This window comes from Lactuca sativa, chromosome 2 (assembly GCF_002870075.4).
Source record: "Lactuca sativa cultivar Salinas chromosome 2, Lsat_Salinas_v11, whole genome shotgun sequence".
Classification (NCBI taxonomy): Eukaryota; Viridiplantae; Streptophyta; class Magnoliopsida; order Asterales; family Asteraceae; genus Lactuca; species Lactuca sativa.
Window position 1 is genome coordinate 169626647 of NC_056624.2, and position 17620 is coordinate 169644266.

Here is a 17620-nt window from a genome sequence, read left to right on the forward strand (position 1 = left end):
CTTTGATACATGTTTTCTAGGAACAAATTCCGCAATATTATTCTTAAAAATGAATACTCTGATTTTCAAATAAGCATAAATAAAATTTTTAAAGTGACCGTGAATTTAGGGATGTCACAATAGCTCAGTTGGAAGGTTTTGTATAGTCCAAGTCTCCTAATATGGTATGTAAGCTTGAGAAGTCTATTTATGGACTTAAACAAGCACCTCGCAGGTGGAACATCTGTTTCGATGAGAAAGTCAAAGAGTTTGGTTTCTCGTGAGATGAAGATGAACATTGTGTGTATGTTAGATTTAGTGGGAGAGTAGTTGTCTTTCTTTTCTTGTATGTTGATGACATTCTACTTATAGGAAACGACATTCTAACACTTAATAGTCTAAAAACATGGCATTGGGAGAGTTTTGCTATGAAGGACTTGGGGAAAGCTGCCTACATACTTGGTTTTAAGATCTATAAGGATAAATCTAGCGTCTAAGAGGACTTTTCCAAAACACTTACTTAGATAAAATCCTGAAGAAATTCAAGATGGAAGAATTTAAGAAGGGATTTGTACCTATGCAGCTGTTTTGATTAATAACCAATGTTCCAATACTAATGAAGAACTTGACAGAGTGAGTAGAGTCCCATATACTTCTTCTATAGGGTCGATCATGTATGCTATGATATGTATAAAATTAGACGTCTCATACGCCATTAGTATGATGAGTCGTTATTAGGCCAATCCTGGTGAAAGTCATTGGACTGCAATCAAGAGCACTAAAGATATGTTCTTAGTTTATGGTGGTAAAGATGATTTGATGGAGATTAGTGTCTATAGCCATAACAAGCCCGATAACAATACTATAAATAGCAATGTCCTTTTGGGTTACATGTAAGAACAAAATGAAGCAGATCTGAAAAGATATTTATTTGAGATACTTGTTTTGTTAATTAATTAATAGTGTAATTAATTAATAGTAAATACATGGAATATGGAATATTTAAGAATGATTTGAATTTATTAAATAATTATTATTATATTTGGTAATTATATTTAGGGTTTCAAATCATCTCCCTATAAATAGAGGGCTAAAAATCCGGTTTTGATACATGTGAAAATACCTCTCGGTTGTCAAAGTTCAGAATTCTCAAAACCCTAAAGAATCCTAAATTGTCGTTCTCATGTCATGGCATATTGATCTCCACGTTGTGTTTGAAGAACATAATCACGATTTCAATTCTATTTGAAGCTCGTAGTTCGAGGGTTACGTTGATATGTTTCTTGTTTGTCTCTTGGGTGCGATTTCAGAAGATGAACTCTCCTTTGGGTTCTCTAGTACATTCAACTGGCTTGTCAAAAGAAGAAACATACAAATAAATCAAATGTAAGTTTTTTGTTCCATTGAGTTCTAATTAGTTGCATAGATTAGTTGAGTTTAGATCCATATGTTTCGAGTATTAGATCAAATTGTTTGTTCTTTCCGCTGTCATTATGTTGGTTCTAATGAGGCTCGAAACCCATCAACATGATCACCACACCATTTGTATTTCCAAAAATGTGTGTTCCTCCAGTCTCCCATTTTCATGAAAAAAAGATCAACAAGAGATATGTCCAATTCTTTAAGATCCTATTTTGTTTGGTAAATGGAAAGCCATGTCCTCAAAATACGATATGTAGCAAAAGGTGTATCATCAACACAACTCGTGTTATGCAAAGCTTTAATGAAAGAGGACTAAAGTGAACCCTTTAGATGTTTTTTAGCTTCCACTACTATTTAGCAAGAAGAATGATGTAAAGGGACCTAAGGTACCAGACTCCAAGCCCTCATTTGTTCTTAGGTTTAGTAATCATATCCTAGGCCACCTAATGAATATTCCTTTTGTTTTCAAGACCTCCTTTAAGGAAATTTCTTCTAATACCCTCCAACAACTCAATAATCTTTTTAGAATTTTTGAGCATCGAGATATAATAGGAGGAAGGCTACCCAATAGAGACTTGAAAAAAGTGACCTCGCTTTCCAGAAGATAACTTAGATTTGAATTTAACCAGAATGGGATTCCAATTTCTAGCAAGCTTCATGTTGGATCCAATAGGGAGGCCAAGATAAATGAAAAGGAACGTCGCAGGATCACAATGTAAAATGGATGCAAGCCGATCAATCTCACTGTTGTCAAGTTTGATTCCAAAAACTTTGCTTTTGGCCGGATCAACTTTCAAATCGAAGACACGGTAGAAGCATCTTAAAATCCTATTGAGATTAATAAAGTTGATTTCAAATCAATCACCAATTAATGTGAACAAGTAAAGACCATTATGAGGTAAAGAAATACCATGAAAAAATGATGAACGTAAGCTTCTATCCCTGGGGGACTTAGACCTCCTATAGAAATAATGAAAAGGAAGGGGGTAAAAAATCACATTACCTAACATCTCTTTTGATATCAAACTCCTTCGTAGGAGAACCATTAACCAACTGAAAGCTCTACCAGAAGAAGTACACCCTTTTATCTAATTTCATCATTTATGGCCAAACCTCATTTTCTCCAATATAGAGTCTAGAAAACTCCAATTAAGAGAATCAAAAACCTTTTCAAAATCGGCTTTGAAAATAAGAAGGGTAAATTTCATTAATAACAAGAGGAACATCTAAAGTGAAATTACCTTAAACATAAGTCAGTTGCTTTTGACTAATAACTTTCACCAAGCAATTTTGAAAGCATTTTGTACATACACCCAATAAGGTATATGTGAACTAGCAAACTTTTTAAGCTTCTACTTTTAAGCTTAGGCCTGACCATTCATAAAATTTTGAAGACAAGAACTTCCAAACTTCATCCATAATGTGAACCGAATCGGTCACCCAATCACCCTCCATATTGAGACCGTTAATCCTACTTCTTTTTTTATGACAGTTAATAATACCACGAAAGAACTTACTATTTTCATACCCTTCCACCTCCCACTTGATTCTCGCTTTTTGTTTAAGAATTAAGATCCGGTCTTCCAATTGATTCAGTATCAGTGATTTTTCTCTTGTTTCTCATTCTTTCAGTGACAGAAGAGGTTGATCTTTAGCTAATAATTCCAGTTCATTAATTTTAGCAGCCAATTCAGAGAAATCCTTTTCTTCTTTTTTCTCAACTCCGATCTCCAAAGCTTGATGCTGATTTTAAGCTCTTGAAGCTTTTTAGGTGGCCTTAGGTCAGACTTCCTGAAGTCGATATTTTTAGCCCAAGAATCAATCACAATTGCCTCAAGCCCGTCTACGAGAAACCAATACTTAAAACTTAGAACTTAAAAACTTTAAATGGAATAGGCCCAAAATCAATACTCTCGTTGATAAAAACAATTCGGTTGTGGTCCAACTTGGCATCATGCACGTATATGAAAGCTAAACAAACGAGAAGCCACTCCTGCAATTTCTAGGGTGGATGTCTGTGGAAAGCTAAATGTTTAAAAGTTGACTTTGTAGAGGTCAGGTGGTTCCCATCACTCCTTTCAAATAATTGAATTTGTATATATGGTTATGTTAAAGTACATGAAGTTCCAAGTTGTTTTGTTAAAAAATAAAGTTCATAAAACATCGAGTTTTTGCTTGAAATGTCTACTATCTGATTTGCTTGAAAAACCACATGCATACATTCATCTTATCATAATGTATATTTCATTCATTTATGTTTTATATTATTCAAAAATATTCATCATTGGAAACATATTCAAGTGATATATATGCATTTTGCTTTCATTTGTTGTTTCTCTATTTCAACGAGAGTAAGGAATTAGCAACTATGAAATTTAGTCTTTAAACTAGAGTTAATTCTATAATAGGTAATATGCAAAGGACTTTGTGGCTGTTTACAGAATTCATGTTACATCTCAAACTACAATGCAATATTTGGGTATATTTTAAAAATCTATCCTAATAAATAAGAATGATTTTGCCACATGTCCTTCTCTCATTCAATTTGCCACATGTCATTTTGTCATAATTTAGAGATATATTTATTTTCCACTTGTCATTTATTTCATTTTCCATTTCTAATATATTATTAATTAGTTTCCATAAATTAAACCTATCTTAATGATATTAATTTTAAATTTTAAATTTCAATTTTAATTTTAAATAAATTTACAGTTTAAACCTTTGTGTTTAACATTTTGTTATAGTTAACCTGTTTAGTATAGGGGTCTGATAACTAAACAATAATTTTAATTTATTATTTTTTGCATGTTTTTTTCTCATAATTTTTATTTATTTCAAATTTCAAATTCAAATAAACTTCTCATTTAATCGTTTCTATTTAAGATTTTGTTTTAATCGACCCCTATAATATACGGGTTTCACAACTAGTATAATGTTTTTATTAAGACGAAAATAGAAATATAAATCATACAGAAAGTTTGATAAGATTTTGTAATATAAAAACTAACTAATTAACATCATTTATGTACACATCCAACTAGAGAAGCACATTTGAAACCGTTTTTTTAAAACCTGTCAAAAAACCAAACTAGATATTTGAGAATTGATTTTTGCAAAACATGTTATGTTAAAAACAAACCGGTTGTTATTAACACCTTTTTTTTTTTTTTTACTATTTTAAACTGTTTTTTCACAATTTTTTACAGAAATCGAACCAGATCACTTTTGTTAACAAAAAAAATACTTTTTAATCAAATTTCACTTTCAAAAAAGCTGAACAAGTTATAACCAAATCAGTTTAGAGAAAAAAGATTTTTTTTTTTTAAATATTTTTTAAAACCGAAAATTGTGCACCTTTACATCCAACAAATGTAAAACCCATAAAAAAACAGAAGAAATAAAGAAAAAAACCCTCCAATAAAATGTATTCACATGTAGCTTTTGTCTATGCATTATGTTTAATTTTATTATATAAAATTTATGATGATACTTAACATCAATATATGTGTATTTTATTTAAAAGATTTGACTTTGGCATTGAACTTTTGGAAAATTATGGTTCCATGATTGTAGGTAGTTTAAAGAAAATTTTAACCTAAAGCGAACAAGAAACTACTTCGTCTTAAGTTTCTACAACCTTCCAAAACACACCAAAAGTCAAGAATACTTTCCCAATTAAAAAAAAAATCAAAGAGGACGTGGTTATATTTGGTTTACTACCATATCCCCTAAAACGCAATTAAGATGAGTAGATGACTATACATTTTATACCCAAAGAAACCGTTAAAAATTATTCATCGAATGAATCTAATCATCGTCGGAGTGCAATCTGCCAAACTAACATAAAGACACACCACTCACTACTTATATATAATAGATATTAAAATGAAAGAAAGAAAATTGTAAAAGAATACAACATACTCATAGTCAAATGTAACAACCGAACCATTCACACTTAATGCATGATCAGATTGATTGCTGAATCCGTGACCAACAATCATCGACAAATTTACATGTTGAAATATAAGACGAACCATTCACACTCAATGCTTCCTCAGCACCTTCCTTTAACCTCTTTACTTTCTCTGTCATTGCTTTTCCTTCTTCGCCATCTATCAAACACCTCACCATCTTCTCTACCTCCTCCCTCCCGACCACTTTCTTCGTCGGCAACACCTCCGGCCTCACCGCCACCTTCAGCTCCTCCGTCAGCATCGTCGCATTCATCCTCTGTTCAGCATACAACGCCCATGCTATCATGGCTACCCCACTGCTGATGCTCTCTAACGTTGAGTTCCATCCACAGTGCGTCAGAAACCCCCCAACCGATGTGTGGCTCAAAATCTCTACCTGTGGGGCCCATGAACGCACAACAAATCCCATTTTCTTGGATCGAGTCAAGTACCCTTCTGGAAGATACTCGGGTTCACTATTTGGTTCACCGGAATGACCGGATTTGAAAAAAGACACTTCTTTATCATATCCAGCAGGTGGCCGGACCACCCAAACAAATCGTTGTTGGCTCAGCTCCAATCCCCAAGCCAGCTCTGTAATTTGCTCGGCTGATAACGTTCCACCGCTTCCAAAAGACACGTATATGACTGACCTTTCCGGCTGTTTATCAAGCCATTCAATCACCTCAGTTTTCAAGCCGACCGGTTCGTATTTTTTGGCTATTGGACCAACTGTGTATACCGGGATGGAACGCAAAATCTTGTTATTTCTGAGAGCCTGAAGAGATTGTGGTTCCAGATTTTCCCATGTGTTTATTAACATGCCATCTGCCAAAGTCACACCAATTGCTTGGTTTAAGTAAACCCGATAGTCTTCATCGTCCCGATTCAGCATTGGATCCACAACTTCCTCCGGCCGAACCGGTTTACAACCCGGTATCTCAAACAGCTCTGTCTGGTCAACATATTGACCTACCACTTTCTTATCTAGCACCGGGGAGTAAGTGAACAGTCCGGTGAACCATGCGTTACCAGTGTTGAATACATACTTGGGCATCCCGAATTCTTCAGCGATAACCCAAGATTCTGTTGAAAAGATATCGGCGACAAAGACGTCGGGACGAGGGTCCATGGAGGAAATGGTGGTACGGATGGTGGGTATTGTTTCCCGCATCATGGTGCAAATCTTTGTGACGACTTTGGCATCTGGAGAAACGACTGAAGAGATGTCTGCAGCAGGTATTTGGATGACCGGAAGGTGGATGTCGGCGGTGAAGGGAGTGAGGAGTTGGGATTGGGCTGTTGGAGTGGTGGTGGTGGTGACAGCGAGGATGGTGACTTGGAGGTTGTGGTGGGTGACGAGACGGCGGCCAAATAATAATGCTGGAACTAAATGACCTATGCCGGGACTGCATAGCATTGCTACGTGAAGTGTTTTGGGAGGCATGGTGAAAGGGCGAAGAAGTTAAATGATTAATTGTTTTGTGGTGGTTTCTTTTTGTGTATTTATGACTATGCTATTAATAGCACGCTATAGCGGTGCTATAGCGGTGCTATAGCGGCGCTATAGCGTTTTGCGGTGTTAATGAACCGCTACTTTGAAATAGCGTTTACAAATAGCGGTGACGCTATTAGCGGCGCTATTGACCGCTATTTACCGCGAAACTCATCAGCGTTATAGTGACGTTACACCCGCTTTTACAATTTCATACATATTTGGCTACTTTCACAAAGAAAAAAACGATTGTGTGTTATTTCAATATTAAATCTTTATTTTTTTAAACTAGTTCACTATACTTTTGTTTTAATAAGTCCAAATAATAAATATAGTTAATTATAAACTACAAATCAACAAATGACAACTTTTTTTTCTCGTCTGTTTCAGTACTTAAAAACCACGAACGACTTGAGTTGTAATGACATTTTAACACTTTTTAGTTTCCATATAACTATATTAGAATATTATATATAGATTATGTTATGTTTGTAATTTTTATATGATTTTTTATGATATCAATTCCATATAGTATTGATAATCTAATATATAAATTTTGTATAAACATATAATATAAATTATACATAATATTAAAAAACTGCTATACCACTGCTATATCACCGTGATAACCACGATTTAAAATAGCGGCATGTGACCGCTATTGAAATTTGGACCGCGATAACTGCTTAGATTTATGATGAATGAAAAACTCCGAACTCCTACAAAAAACTCCAATCACAAACTATTTAAAATAATAATAATAATAATAATAATAATAATAATAATAAACACTTAAACTAAAACTAAAACTAAAACGGTTTTTTTGATAATAAAATACATGTCCAATTCAACCACACATTAAAAATAACACAAAAAATAAATAAATTAATAAATAAAAATAACTTTTATGTTATAAGACTAAATTACAGTTTTCGTTTTTAGATCATCTCTATTTTTTCCCCTAAAAATGGTGTAACATTTCAAAATTCAAGGCCAAAAATTTCATTTTAATTAAGTTATTGCATAAAATCGATCAATATAAAAACTTTCATAATAATTTCTCATGTCAAACCAAAGTGTCAATAATCAAAATATACTATCATAAAACCATATCAAAGTGAAATCCCAAAGATCTCATGTGCGGAATGATGGGTTTTGGTCATAAGACATCCTATGTGCTCATACAAACCCTAAAGCTCGGATCTAGGTTTCTCTATTGTATATACTTTGAATCCAAGACTTTGAACGCTAATTCTAGCATATGGAAATCAGAATTCACATGTAAATAGGTTTAAGAACATACCTTGATTGTTATGTAGCAATAACAATCCAATTCCTCCTTGAATTCACCTTGGAAAGCAGAGAGTCACAAGTGTCACTCCTCTAATGGCTTACAAACACCATAAGCAAGTGGAGAAGGTATAAAGAGAGAGGAGGGAGGTTAGAATTCGTCCTTAGGACCTCTTGGGAAGGGTTGGACGAATTCCTATGCCTTAGGGGGTTTATATAGGTGTAAAGATTAGGGTTTTAGTCCTTATCCTTATCTAGTTGCTTATCTACCAAGCAACCATAAGATAAGTCCTAGAAATCCTTATCCTAGTCAAATTATAAGGGATTTACACCTCAAATTCGTTCACCATATATATAAGATAATTCTTACCTTATTTTGTAACTATCACATAATTACAATTCAGCCCCTCTAGTTTAATTAATTACACTTGATCACAAAATTAATTCTTAATTAATTATTGACCAATATTAATTAAACAAATATGATTTCTCCTTTAATATATTATTCTTATAACATATTAATAAATCACAATAACCTCTCTCTCTATTTATTTCTCCAATCAAGTTGCTTTGGTGAAGGCAACCCAAAAGGACCATGCACCATCGGGTCAAGTACATACCAAAATAGTTATGGACTTAGACACTAATCCAACAGTCTCCCACTTGGATAAGTCTAACAACTATTCTGCGTATGACTTCGGATCCCGATCTGCAATCGTAGCTTTCCAAAGCCGCTGTCAACTCTGATCATATCAAATACGCGTGTCCTTAGATAAGGGATCATATATTCCTCCATTCTAGATATCATATGAGATATGATTTCAAATCATTCTCTTTGTACTATATCTCGATTCCCGATTTATGACGACTGACTAATTGAACAAATCAAATTAGCCCCAGCCCGGCCGAGCATTTACGTTTGCCATCACTAAACCATCGAGGGGCCCAAAGATATCGCTTTTATCCTACTTTGGATAAAAGGAACGGATAAACTTCGATACAATGTTTGCTTGTACTCACGCACCGAATCACACACAACAATATGTTTTATAACACCAAGTTACTGGTGCGTTTACATATTATCAATGTGCAACCGATTTGCAAGATACAACTCACACATCTCGGTTTCAAGAATATAAGATGTTATCGTCTCACCAATCACTCATGATACAATCCATGGAGTGATCCAAGTGAGCGTGGGTCTAATCCAATGCTCAAATCACATTCATAAGCACTCATGAACGTTGCAGCAAACATTTGCCTATGTCTAATACTCTTTTAGACAATCCACACACCAATTCACGACAGTCTTCATTCATATCTACTTCCAACATATGAACGACTGTGGCCCGTTCGAATAATTCGATTATTCTAAATAAACTCAATTATTCTTGAAGTCAAAACATGCAAAGTGAAACACAAGAATAATACTAATCCCATATGGCCTCAAACCTTTGAGTATAAATAAAACTCCTTTTATTTATCACCATATCGATTACTCATTATTTGTCGTTTCGGGTAATCAACTTCTTACTTGAATTCCAACACTTGTCCCATGCTCCTAGCATGCACACAATGTTTACCTATGGTTCTTTCTTTGTGAAATAGATCACATTGAACACATTTCCAATCATTCTCATTTCACAACTCCAAATCCTTTTTCCATAAGTTAAAGAATATCAAATTCTTGCTACTTATAGAATATGCTAGATTCTAACATTCTATGCAACGATCCTTTCGTAATGTCACTGCACTAAAGTCACAAAGACTATTGCCAATGATATTACAAAGTCTTTTATCGGAGATTGTTACAAGACAATTCCTTAGATATGATGTCTCTCACTCAAAGTACATTCCTTTGAACATCCTTTTGTATAAAAGTTTCTAATATAGTCATTGATTTTTAATATTCAATTCCCAATATGGACACACTTCCATATTTTCCATATGACAACTCATTCTTAATAGAATCTTATCTATTCATAATAAAGTCGATATGGTCCATCCAATATGGAAACATTTCCATAATTTCCAATACTATACTTCCAACTACTCACAAGCGACCAATCCTCGTCGAACTTTGGATTGTCCTTTGATAGTTGTTTAATTATTTTAGTCAAAACCAATTCTAGTCCCTTTTCCCTCTAAATGCGCTCGACATTTGGAAAATTTTAGAATGGTCAAACATTAAAGCATTTGCAATCGATCCTATACCCGAAGCGTATGGGACACGACGCATAATGTTTTATTTGCTATGTTCTCAAAATTCGAATTGTGAAGAGGGATGCCGTAATCATAATCGAAATTTTAAGAACACACTTTGTACCTTTGACTAAATTTAACATTTCTCAACCTAAACCTTTAGATTTGAAATGAAGCATAATATTCTCTCCCTTAATTATAGCAAAACAACTTTACAACCCTTACGACTTTGCAAGGAATAACTCTTGTTTTCTATAATTAATATTGCCAACTTGCAATACTTTCCATAATAATCATACAATCATAACTTTTATGCTCCCACTATCATGATGATTATTATAAAACATAACACTTATGCTCCCACTAGCTTCGACATGTATTCATAAACATCTTAACTTTCAGAAAACAATACTTATTGAATTTCTTAAGTTCGTGTTTCTAATACTTAGTGCGTTGATAATCCTTTATCAATGCTTCTTGAACTTATACACCTTTACCTTCGATAGTTCATATGTGTGTCTAAACAATTAAGACTAATTGCCAAACCTCGCAATTCAAATTATGGAAAGGGATGCCGTAACCATAATTGAATTCGAGAATGCAATTTTACAATCACTATCTTCTTAAAATCTGTCTTAGTGAAAGCATTTCCTCACAATCATTTTCATGAAGGAGGAAATCTTATGACACTTAGATTTAAACGGTGTATTTGTTCCTATCCATGTGAATTTGTCAAAACCAAAGTTTACGACAAATTCAAACTCTTATGGATCGAACTTTCTTAATCTTGATTTCTTGCCTTATAGTAGCACAGCTGCCCACCATGTCTTCCAAGTAGTTAAGCAGCTCACCTTTTTCTTATCAATGTACCTTTCATTGATTAAGGTGCTTTGCCTTTTATGCATTCAAAATGAGAACTCATAGAACTCTCATGCATAATTAACTCGATTGGATTGACACAGAATCAAAATAATGTCGTCATGATAGGTTGTAAACCTTAACTCGTGTGCTAGTGATGATCGATAAGGTTTATTTGATTTGTTCTTGAGACCTTTCAAGACCATTAAGACTCCCACTGACTCCTTGACATATAAGATTCTCTTGTCAAAACATTTCTTGACAAATAAATATTCAAGAGTTAGTGTAGCTTTTATCAAAAAAATCTTCATAAATTGGTCCTAGTTGGTCTTTGTCTTATCTAAGACATCACAACTTACCACATTTAATGAATGTTTTAAACCTTCTTAATACTTTTCACTCATTGTCACAATCTTAACTTTAAGACTTGTTATTGGAACGAAGTATGATAGACTTCTTGATTTAACCATTTCTTCAATCCTTGAATCCTCTTCTTATACATACAATTGTACTAAGACTCACTTAGAGGATCAATTAAGATATTGTTCTTAATCATTAAGACCTATCATAAAGCATAAAAGCTACTCTCCCATCTTCTTAGAATGGAGAAACTTTTATCTTTCTGCCTATATGATTCTTCTTATTCGTTCTACTATTGATCTAAACCCTTTAATCAATTTAGAATTACACTTAATCTTGTAAGTATAATCATATTTACTAAGCCTTTTTAGTAAATCATGACGAATATCTTTGTTATTCTTATGGTGAACTTGATCAACACACAACTTTGTGTACTCGATCTCCTAGTCCTTCACTTGACACTTTGTCAACGAATTGGTCTAATTTCCAAATATGAATTTCTCATTCATCATGCAACCAAGTTGTCTGATTCCAAATTTCTATCCAATTGAAACTTTGGGCGATGAGAAACTCTCCCTATTTGGTAAATTCTTGACATTTCCATAAATAACATAACTAAGAATCATATCCATTCGTTGTAGAAATATTCGAACATCAATTTTCATAACGATTTCATTGTAAAGAAATAAACAAATGAATAAATACGTCAAACAAAATTTATTTTATTTATAAAAGCAGCGGAAAAATTTGTCCTTACAATGCAAAATCCATTGAAAACTATGTACAAAAGAAAATTTCTAACAACTCTATCATAACTTTCTAAGCTCAAAATCTAATCTTCAAGTCCATGCGATTGAGATCTATCTCTTGTGATTAGATTCATCTTGCTCTCTTATCAAGCTTCCTTTCTTTTCACCGACCCTACAAAACACTCAAATGTAATCTTATTACATCATGTATCAAGAATAAATGAGTAGGAACTTAATGGAGTTAGATAGTGGATTTTTTTACCTAAAGCGCAGTCATACCTTTGACTCTCCCATCTCTTAGATCTCTTAGGTAATTAGGGCAACTTCGTCTCCAATGCCCCTTCTCTTGGCAATAAAAGCAAATTGACTCTTTTGGAACAACACATGGAACTACTTCAGACATCGCCTTTCTCTTATGATCAAACATTTCGATCATTGCATGTCTTTCATTGCCATTGTCTATATCCATAGAGGTCTTGAAGGCAGATTCACCAATCAACTTTGTTTTTCTATTGCGCCAAACCATTGCTGATTCGGCAGCAATAAGCATATAGGTGAGATCTATAAGGGTCACGTTGTGGTTCGTCATATAGTACTCTCTTACGAACTCACTATATGAGTTGGGAAGTGACTGAAGAACCCAATCAACAGCCATCTCTTCACTAACAACGGATCCCATCATTCTTAGTCTATCAATGCGCGACTTCATCCCTAGGACGTGTGCACACACCGACTTTCCTTCTTTATGTTTACTTGCCAAAAGGGCTTGAGTGATATTGAACCTTTCAATTTTACAATCTTGTGGGTTAGGGAGAATAATTGGAGGAGGAGGAGGAAGTGAAACATGATTTCTTGATCCTCGATCGAATCGTGGAATATCATCTTCATGTGGAATTCTTGTTCCACGGGATTTGGGAATACCATAGTTGTCGAACTTTGACATCTACAAAACGGGAGAAAACGAATTCAAGTTAGTTGATTGATTGAGTCCTTGGTAAATCACCCAAATGAAATTCCAAGGCTAGGACCCAACACAATATTCTACAACTCGGGAGAGGGATGCCGTAACCCAAATTGCAGAACATTTGAAGGTAAGTGAATGACGATTCACTAATTTCCACCACGAATAACGAAAAAGAATTTAAGTTTTAAATCTATGAAAACTCCTAGATCCTTTGAGATACATTGAACTTTCAATGGCATGTTTATATCTCGATATGCCCCTCTTGTTTTTGACTGGGATGCCGAGGATCACAAAGCGGGTGTGAATAACCATGCAAACTACATGGTGCCCTCACATGTTACAGTCACCTATTCGATGTGCCGGTAAACCACACACACTCCACCGAACTATGACAAACATTGAGTCACCCTTTGCTACCTTTGCTTAGACCCATTTAGTGTGCCGGTTAACCACACACGCTCCACTAACGTCTTCGCAAGGGCACAAAGTGTAATTTCATGGAATTGCATCAATTCACTTTTGCCTAAGTAACTAAGATTGGGAATTTTATGAAAACATTTAGTTACTTTTATACTTCATTATACTTATAATGGAAGGTTTCGTCCTATCCTACCCGTTCGGCTAACGACTCTCCACTAGTCAAGAGTGCGGTGGGTAAGAGTGGATACCCATTCAATCGCCATTTCATAGGCAATTTCCTTAAACACCCCTTATAGACCAGCTTCGTGAATGAGGCCTACTAATGGTAAGACTGACTTTTAGTTATACATATATATATATATATATATATATATATATATATATATATATATATATATATATATATATATAATGTTAGACTTTTAATGTTATATATAGTATAAGGTGTATTCTAACACTTTTAAAATACTAGGTGGTTCAATTTAACAATTATACTTTTAATTCACTTAAATTGTAAACCTAAACTTTTATGGATTTATTAAATCTCTTTTAATTATACACCTTAATTAATTAATAAAACCATAATGGTGTGATTTGAACTTTTTCAAAACTTCTTAGAGTTTTAGAATTTAACATTCCTAATTAAACTTTTAATCAACTTTTAAATTTCAAAACTTGAGGGCAAGTTTTGAAACATTTCAACACATTAGGGTTTAGAATTTAAATATGCATCAAAATTAAACTATTTAATCAAAATTTAAATTCCAAAACTTGAGGGCAAGTTTTGAAACCTTTTTCAAAACATTAGGGTTTCAACTATTTAAATTTCAAAACAACAAAACTTTTGGGGTTCAAATTTAAACTATAAAACCTAAAGGGCCAAATATGAAACTTTTCACAACAACAAGGATCAAATAACAAATAATTCAAATTAACATTTAATCACATAATTATCCATATTTGATGATTTCTTGCAAAATAATTTATCAATTTACTTAAAATAATTAATCAATTATCTTATAAGGAAATAATTATCCTATTAATTGATAAATATCTTCAATTAGATTAAAATTATAGTCAAATATATCATATAATCGGATTAATATTAATCTAACATGATAAGGTAATTATCCCGATGCAAAAACAGCAAGAAATCCCGAGATAAGCACTGTCTGACACACCGACTCGCCGAGTCACCCTTTGGAACTCGCCGAGTAGGGCTGACTCGCCGAGTCAGGTCGAACAGTGAGGCCAAAACACGATTTTCAGTTACATCAAGCATCAATACAATAGAAACCAATCATGGCTCTGATACCACTGATGGGTTTTGGTCATAAGACATCCTATGTGCTCATACAAACCCTAAAGCTCGGATCTAGGTTTCTCTATTGTACATACTTTGAATCCAAGACTTTGAACCCTAATTCTAGCATATGGAAATCAGAATTCACATGTAAATAGGTTTAAGAACATACCTTGATTGTTATGTAGCAATAACAATCCAATTCCTCCTTGAATTGACCTTGGAAAGCAGAGAGTCACAAGTGTCACTCCTCTAATGGCTTACAAACACCATAAGCAAGTGGAGAAGGTATAAAGAGAGAGGAGGGAGGTTAGAATTCGTCCTTAGGACCTCTTGGGAAGGGTTGGACGAATTCCTATGCCTTAGGGGGTTTATATAGGTGTAAAGATTAGGGTTTTAGTCCTTATCCTTATCTAGTTGCTTATCTACCAAGCAACCATAAGATAAGTCCTAGAAATCCTTATCCTAGTCAAATTATAAGGGATTTACACCTCAAATTCGTTCACCATATATATAAGATAATTCTTACCTTATTTTGTAACTATCACATAATTACAATTCAGCCCCTCTAGTTTAATTAATTACACTTGATCACAAAATTAATTCTTAATTAATTATTGACCAATATTAATTAAACAAATATGATTTCTCCTTTAATATATTATTCTTATAACATATTAATAAATCACAATAACCTCTCTCTCTATTTATTTCTCCAATCAAGTTGCTTTGGTGAAGGCAACCCAAAAGGACCATGCACCATCGGGTCAAGTACATACCAAAATAGTTATGGACTTAGACACTAATCCAACACGGAAAACATAGTGTGATGCACTGCAATCAAGCCGGCTCATTTCCTTTGAAAACGAGTACCTGAAACCAAAACTGTAAACCGTAAGCATGAAGCTTACTGAGTCCCCCCATCATATCACACACCATACAATAACATACTGTCAGGAAATTCTGGGGTGCCTGACTTACCCAGGTCAAGCCATTCTGGAGTGCTTGACTTATCCAGGTCAAGCCATTTTGGGGTGCTTGACTTACCCGTTGGTCTATTTCACCCGACTACCGGGGACTATTTCACTTCTACCACTACCATGCAATAATATAACACACATATACTACCAGACAATTCTGGGGCGCCTGACCTACCCAGGTCAAGCCATTCTGGGGTGCTTCACTTACCCGTCGGTCCTTACAATCGACATATGAGGACTATTTCACCTCCTACTACTACCATATAATATCATAACATAAGCATACTTTCAGATAACTCTGGGTTGCCCGACCTACCCTTCGGTCCTAACGACCGAACTTAGGGACTATTCTCCACCTACTACCACTATCACATATAACATATCATGCTAGCGCATAAACATATCAGGTAGTAGCAAACCTAGATGAGTGTCACAAAGACAATCATCTAACATACAACTCCTACTGGTGGGCCGACATTGTGGCCATAGACCCACCGCTACTGGAAGGTAACTCACCTCACATTGCTGAAGTCCCAAAGACACAATTAATAATTGGGTCCCAACACATAACCATAAGTTCATTCTTTGGATAATTACTATATTACCCCAAGCTTCGCTTATTCAAGCCCAAGGTCCAATCTATAGGAACAAAGTCAACTAGGAATCAAACCCTACATATGGCCCAATTTCCAAATTTGGCCCAAGCTTTACATGGTCTTATTCTAAGGCCCAACATCATATAATCATTTAGGCCCAAACTATGGCCCATTTATGGCCCAATTTTCCAAATTGGGCCTAAACCCCTTACATGGGCCTTACCCTAGGCCCATTAAACTATTATAGTCCAATTTCTTGACTTTGGATCGCCCATTAATAACCCAATCATCAAGGCCCAATAGAGAGGCCCAACAATAAACCCAAGTGAAATTAGGGTTTCACATAAAATGACAATTAGGGTTAAGTGTTTCTCACTTAACCCATTAAGGACTTAATCCATTAAGTCCAATATTGCTTAGATTAATCTTTGCCAATGATTATTATTTAATATCTCAAGTTATTAAATAATTCCCGTGTGTGTCCCGTTAAATTCTCAAAATTAGGATTTTATTGGCATTAAGGTTTTCCAAACCCTAATTAGGGTTTCCAACCCAAATACTAGCCTATTTATCAATTTGTTGGGCTTTTAGGTCAATTAGGGCTTTACTGGGCCTATTAGGCCCACTAGAGTATCATTTAGCCCATTAGAGTTTTCCTTAAGTCAATTAGGGTCCATTAGACCCATTAGCGTTTTCACTAAGCCCATTAGGCTTCATTAGGCCCATTAGGGTTTAAAGCACCCCAAATGAATCAACACAACAAGGCAACACACACCGCCACCCGACACGGCGACTGGTGGTGGTTTGATTTTTCCTTTCATTATTCCAATTTTTACAATTTACAATTAACTCACAAAATAAACACACACTACACTAAATAAACACGCACCCGCAACCACCCTTGTGGTGGCCGCCGGTGGCACGTGGTGGCAGCCACCACCTCACGGTGGTGGTGTTGGCTGTTCTCGAGAGTTCCGACCAAATAACACCACACTAATATTGGAAAGACACCCAAAAGTACTTTAGCTTCACGAGTTCTTGAACCC

The 17620-nt window shown here is 34.7% G+C and overlaps 1 protein-coding gene across 1 annotated transcript; it reads right to left on the bottom strand.

Moving 5' to 3' along the window:
- Positions 1-5370: 5370 nt before the first annotated feature.
- Positions 5371-6804, bottom strand: LOC111908234 (anthocyanidin 3-O-glucosyltransferase 5). Its single transcript, XM_023904071.2, has one exon. The coding sequence runs from the start codon at positions 6802-6804 to the stop codon at positions 5371-5373; it is 1434 nt and encodes a 477-aa protein (XP_023759839.1).
- Between the last annotated feature and the right edge of the window lie 10816 nt (positions 6805-17620).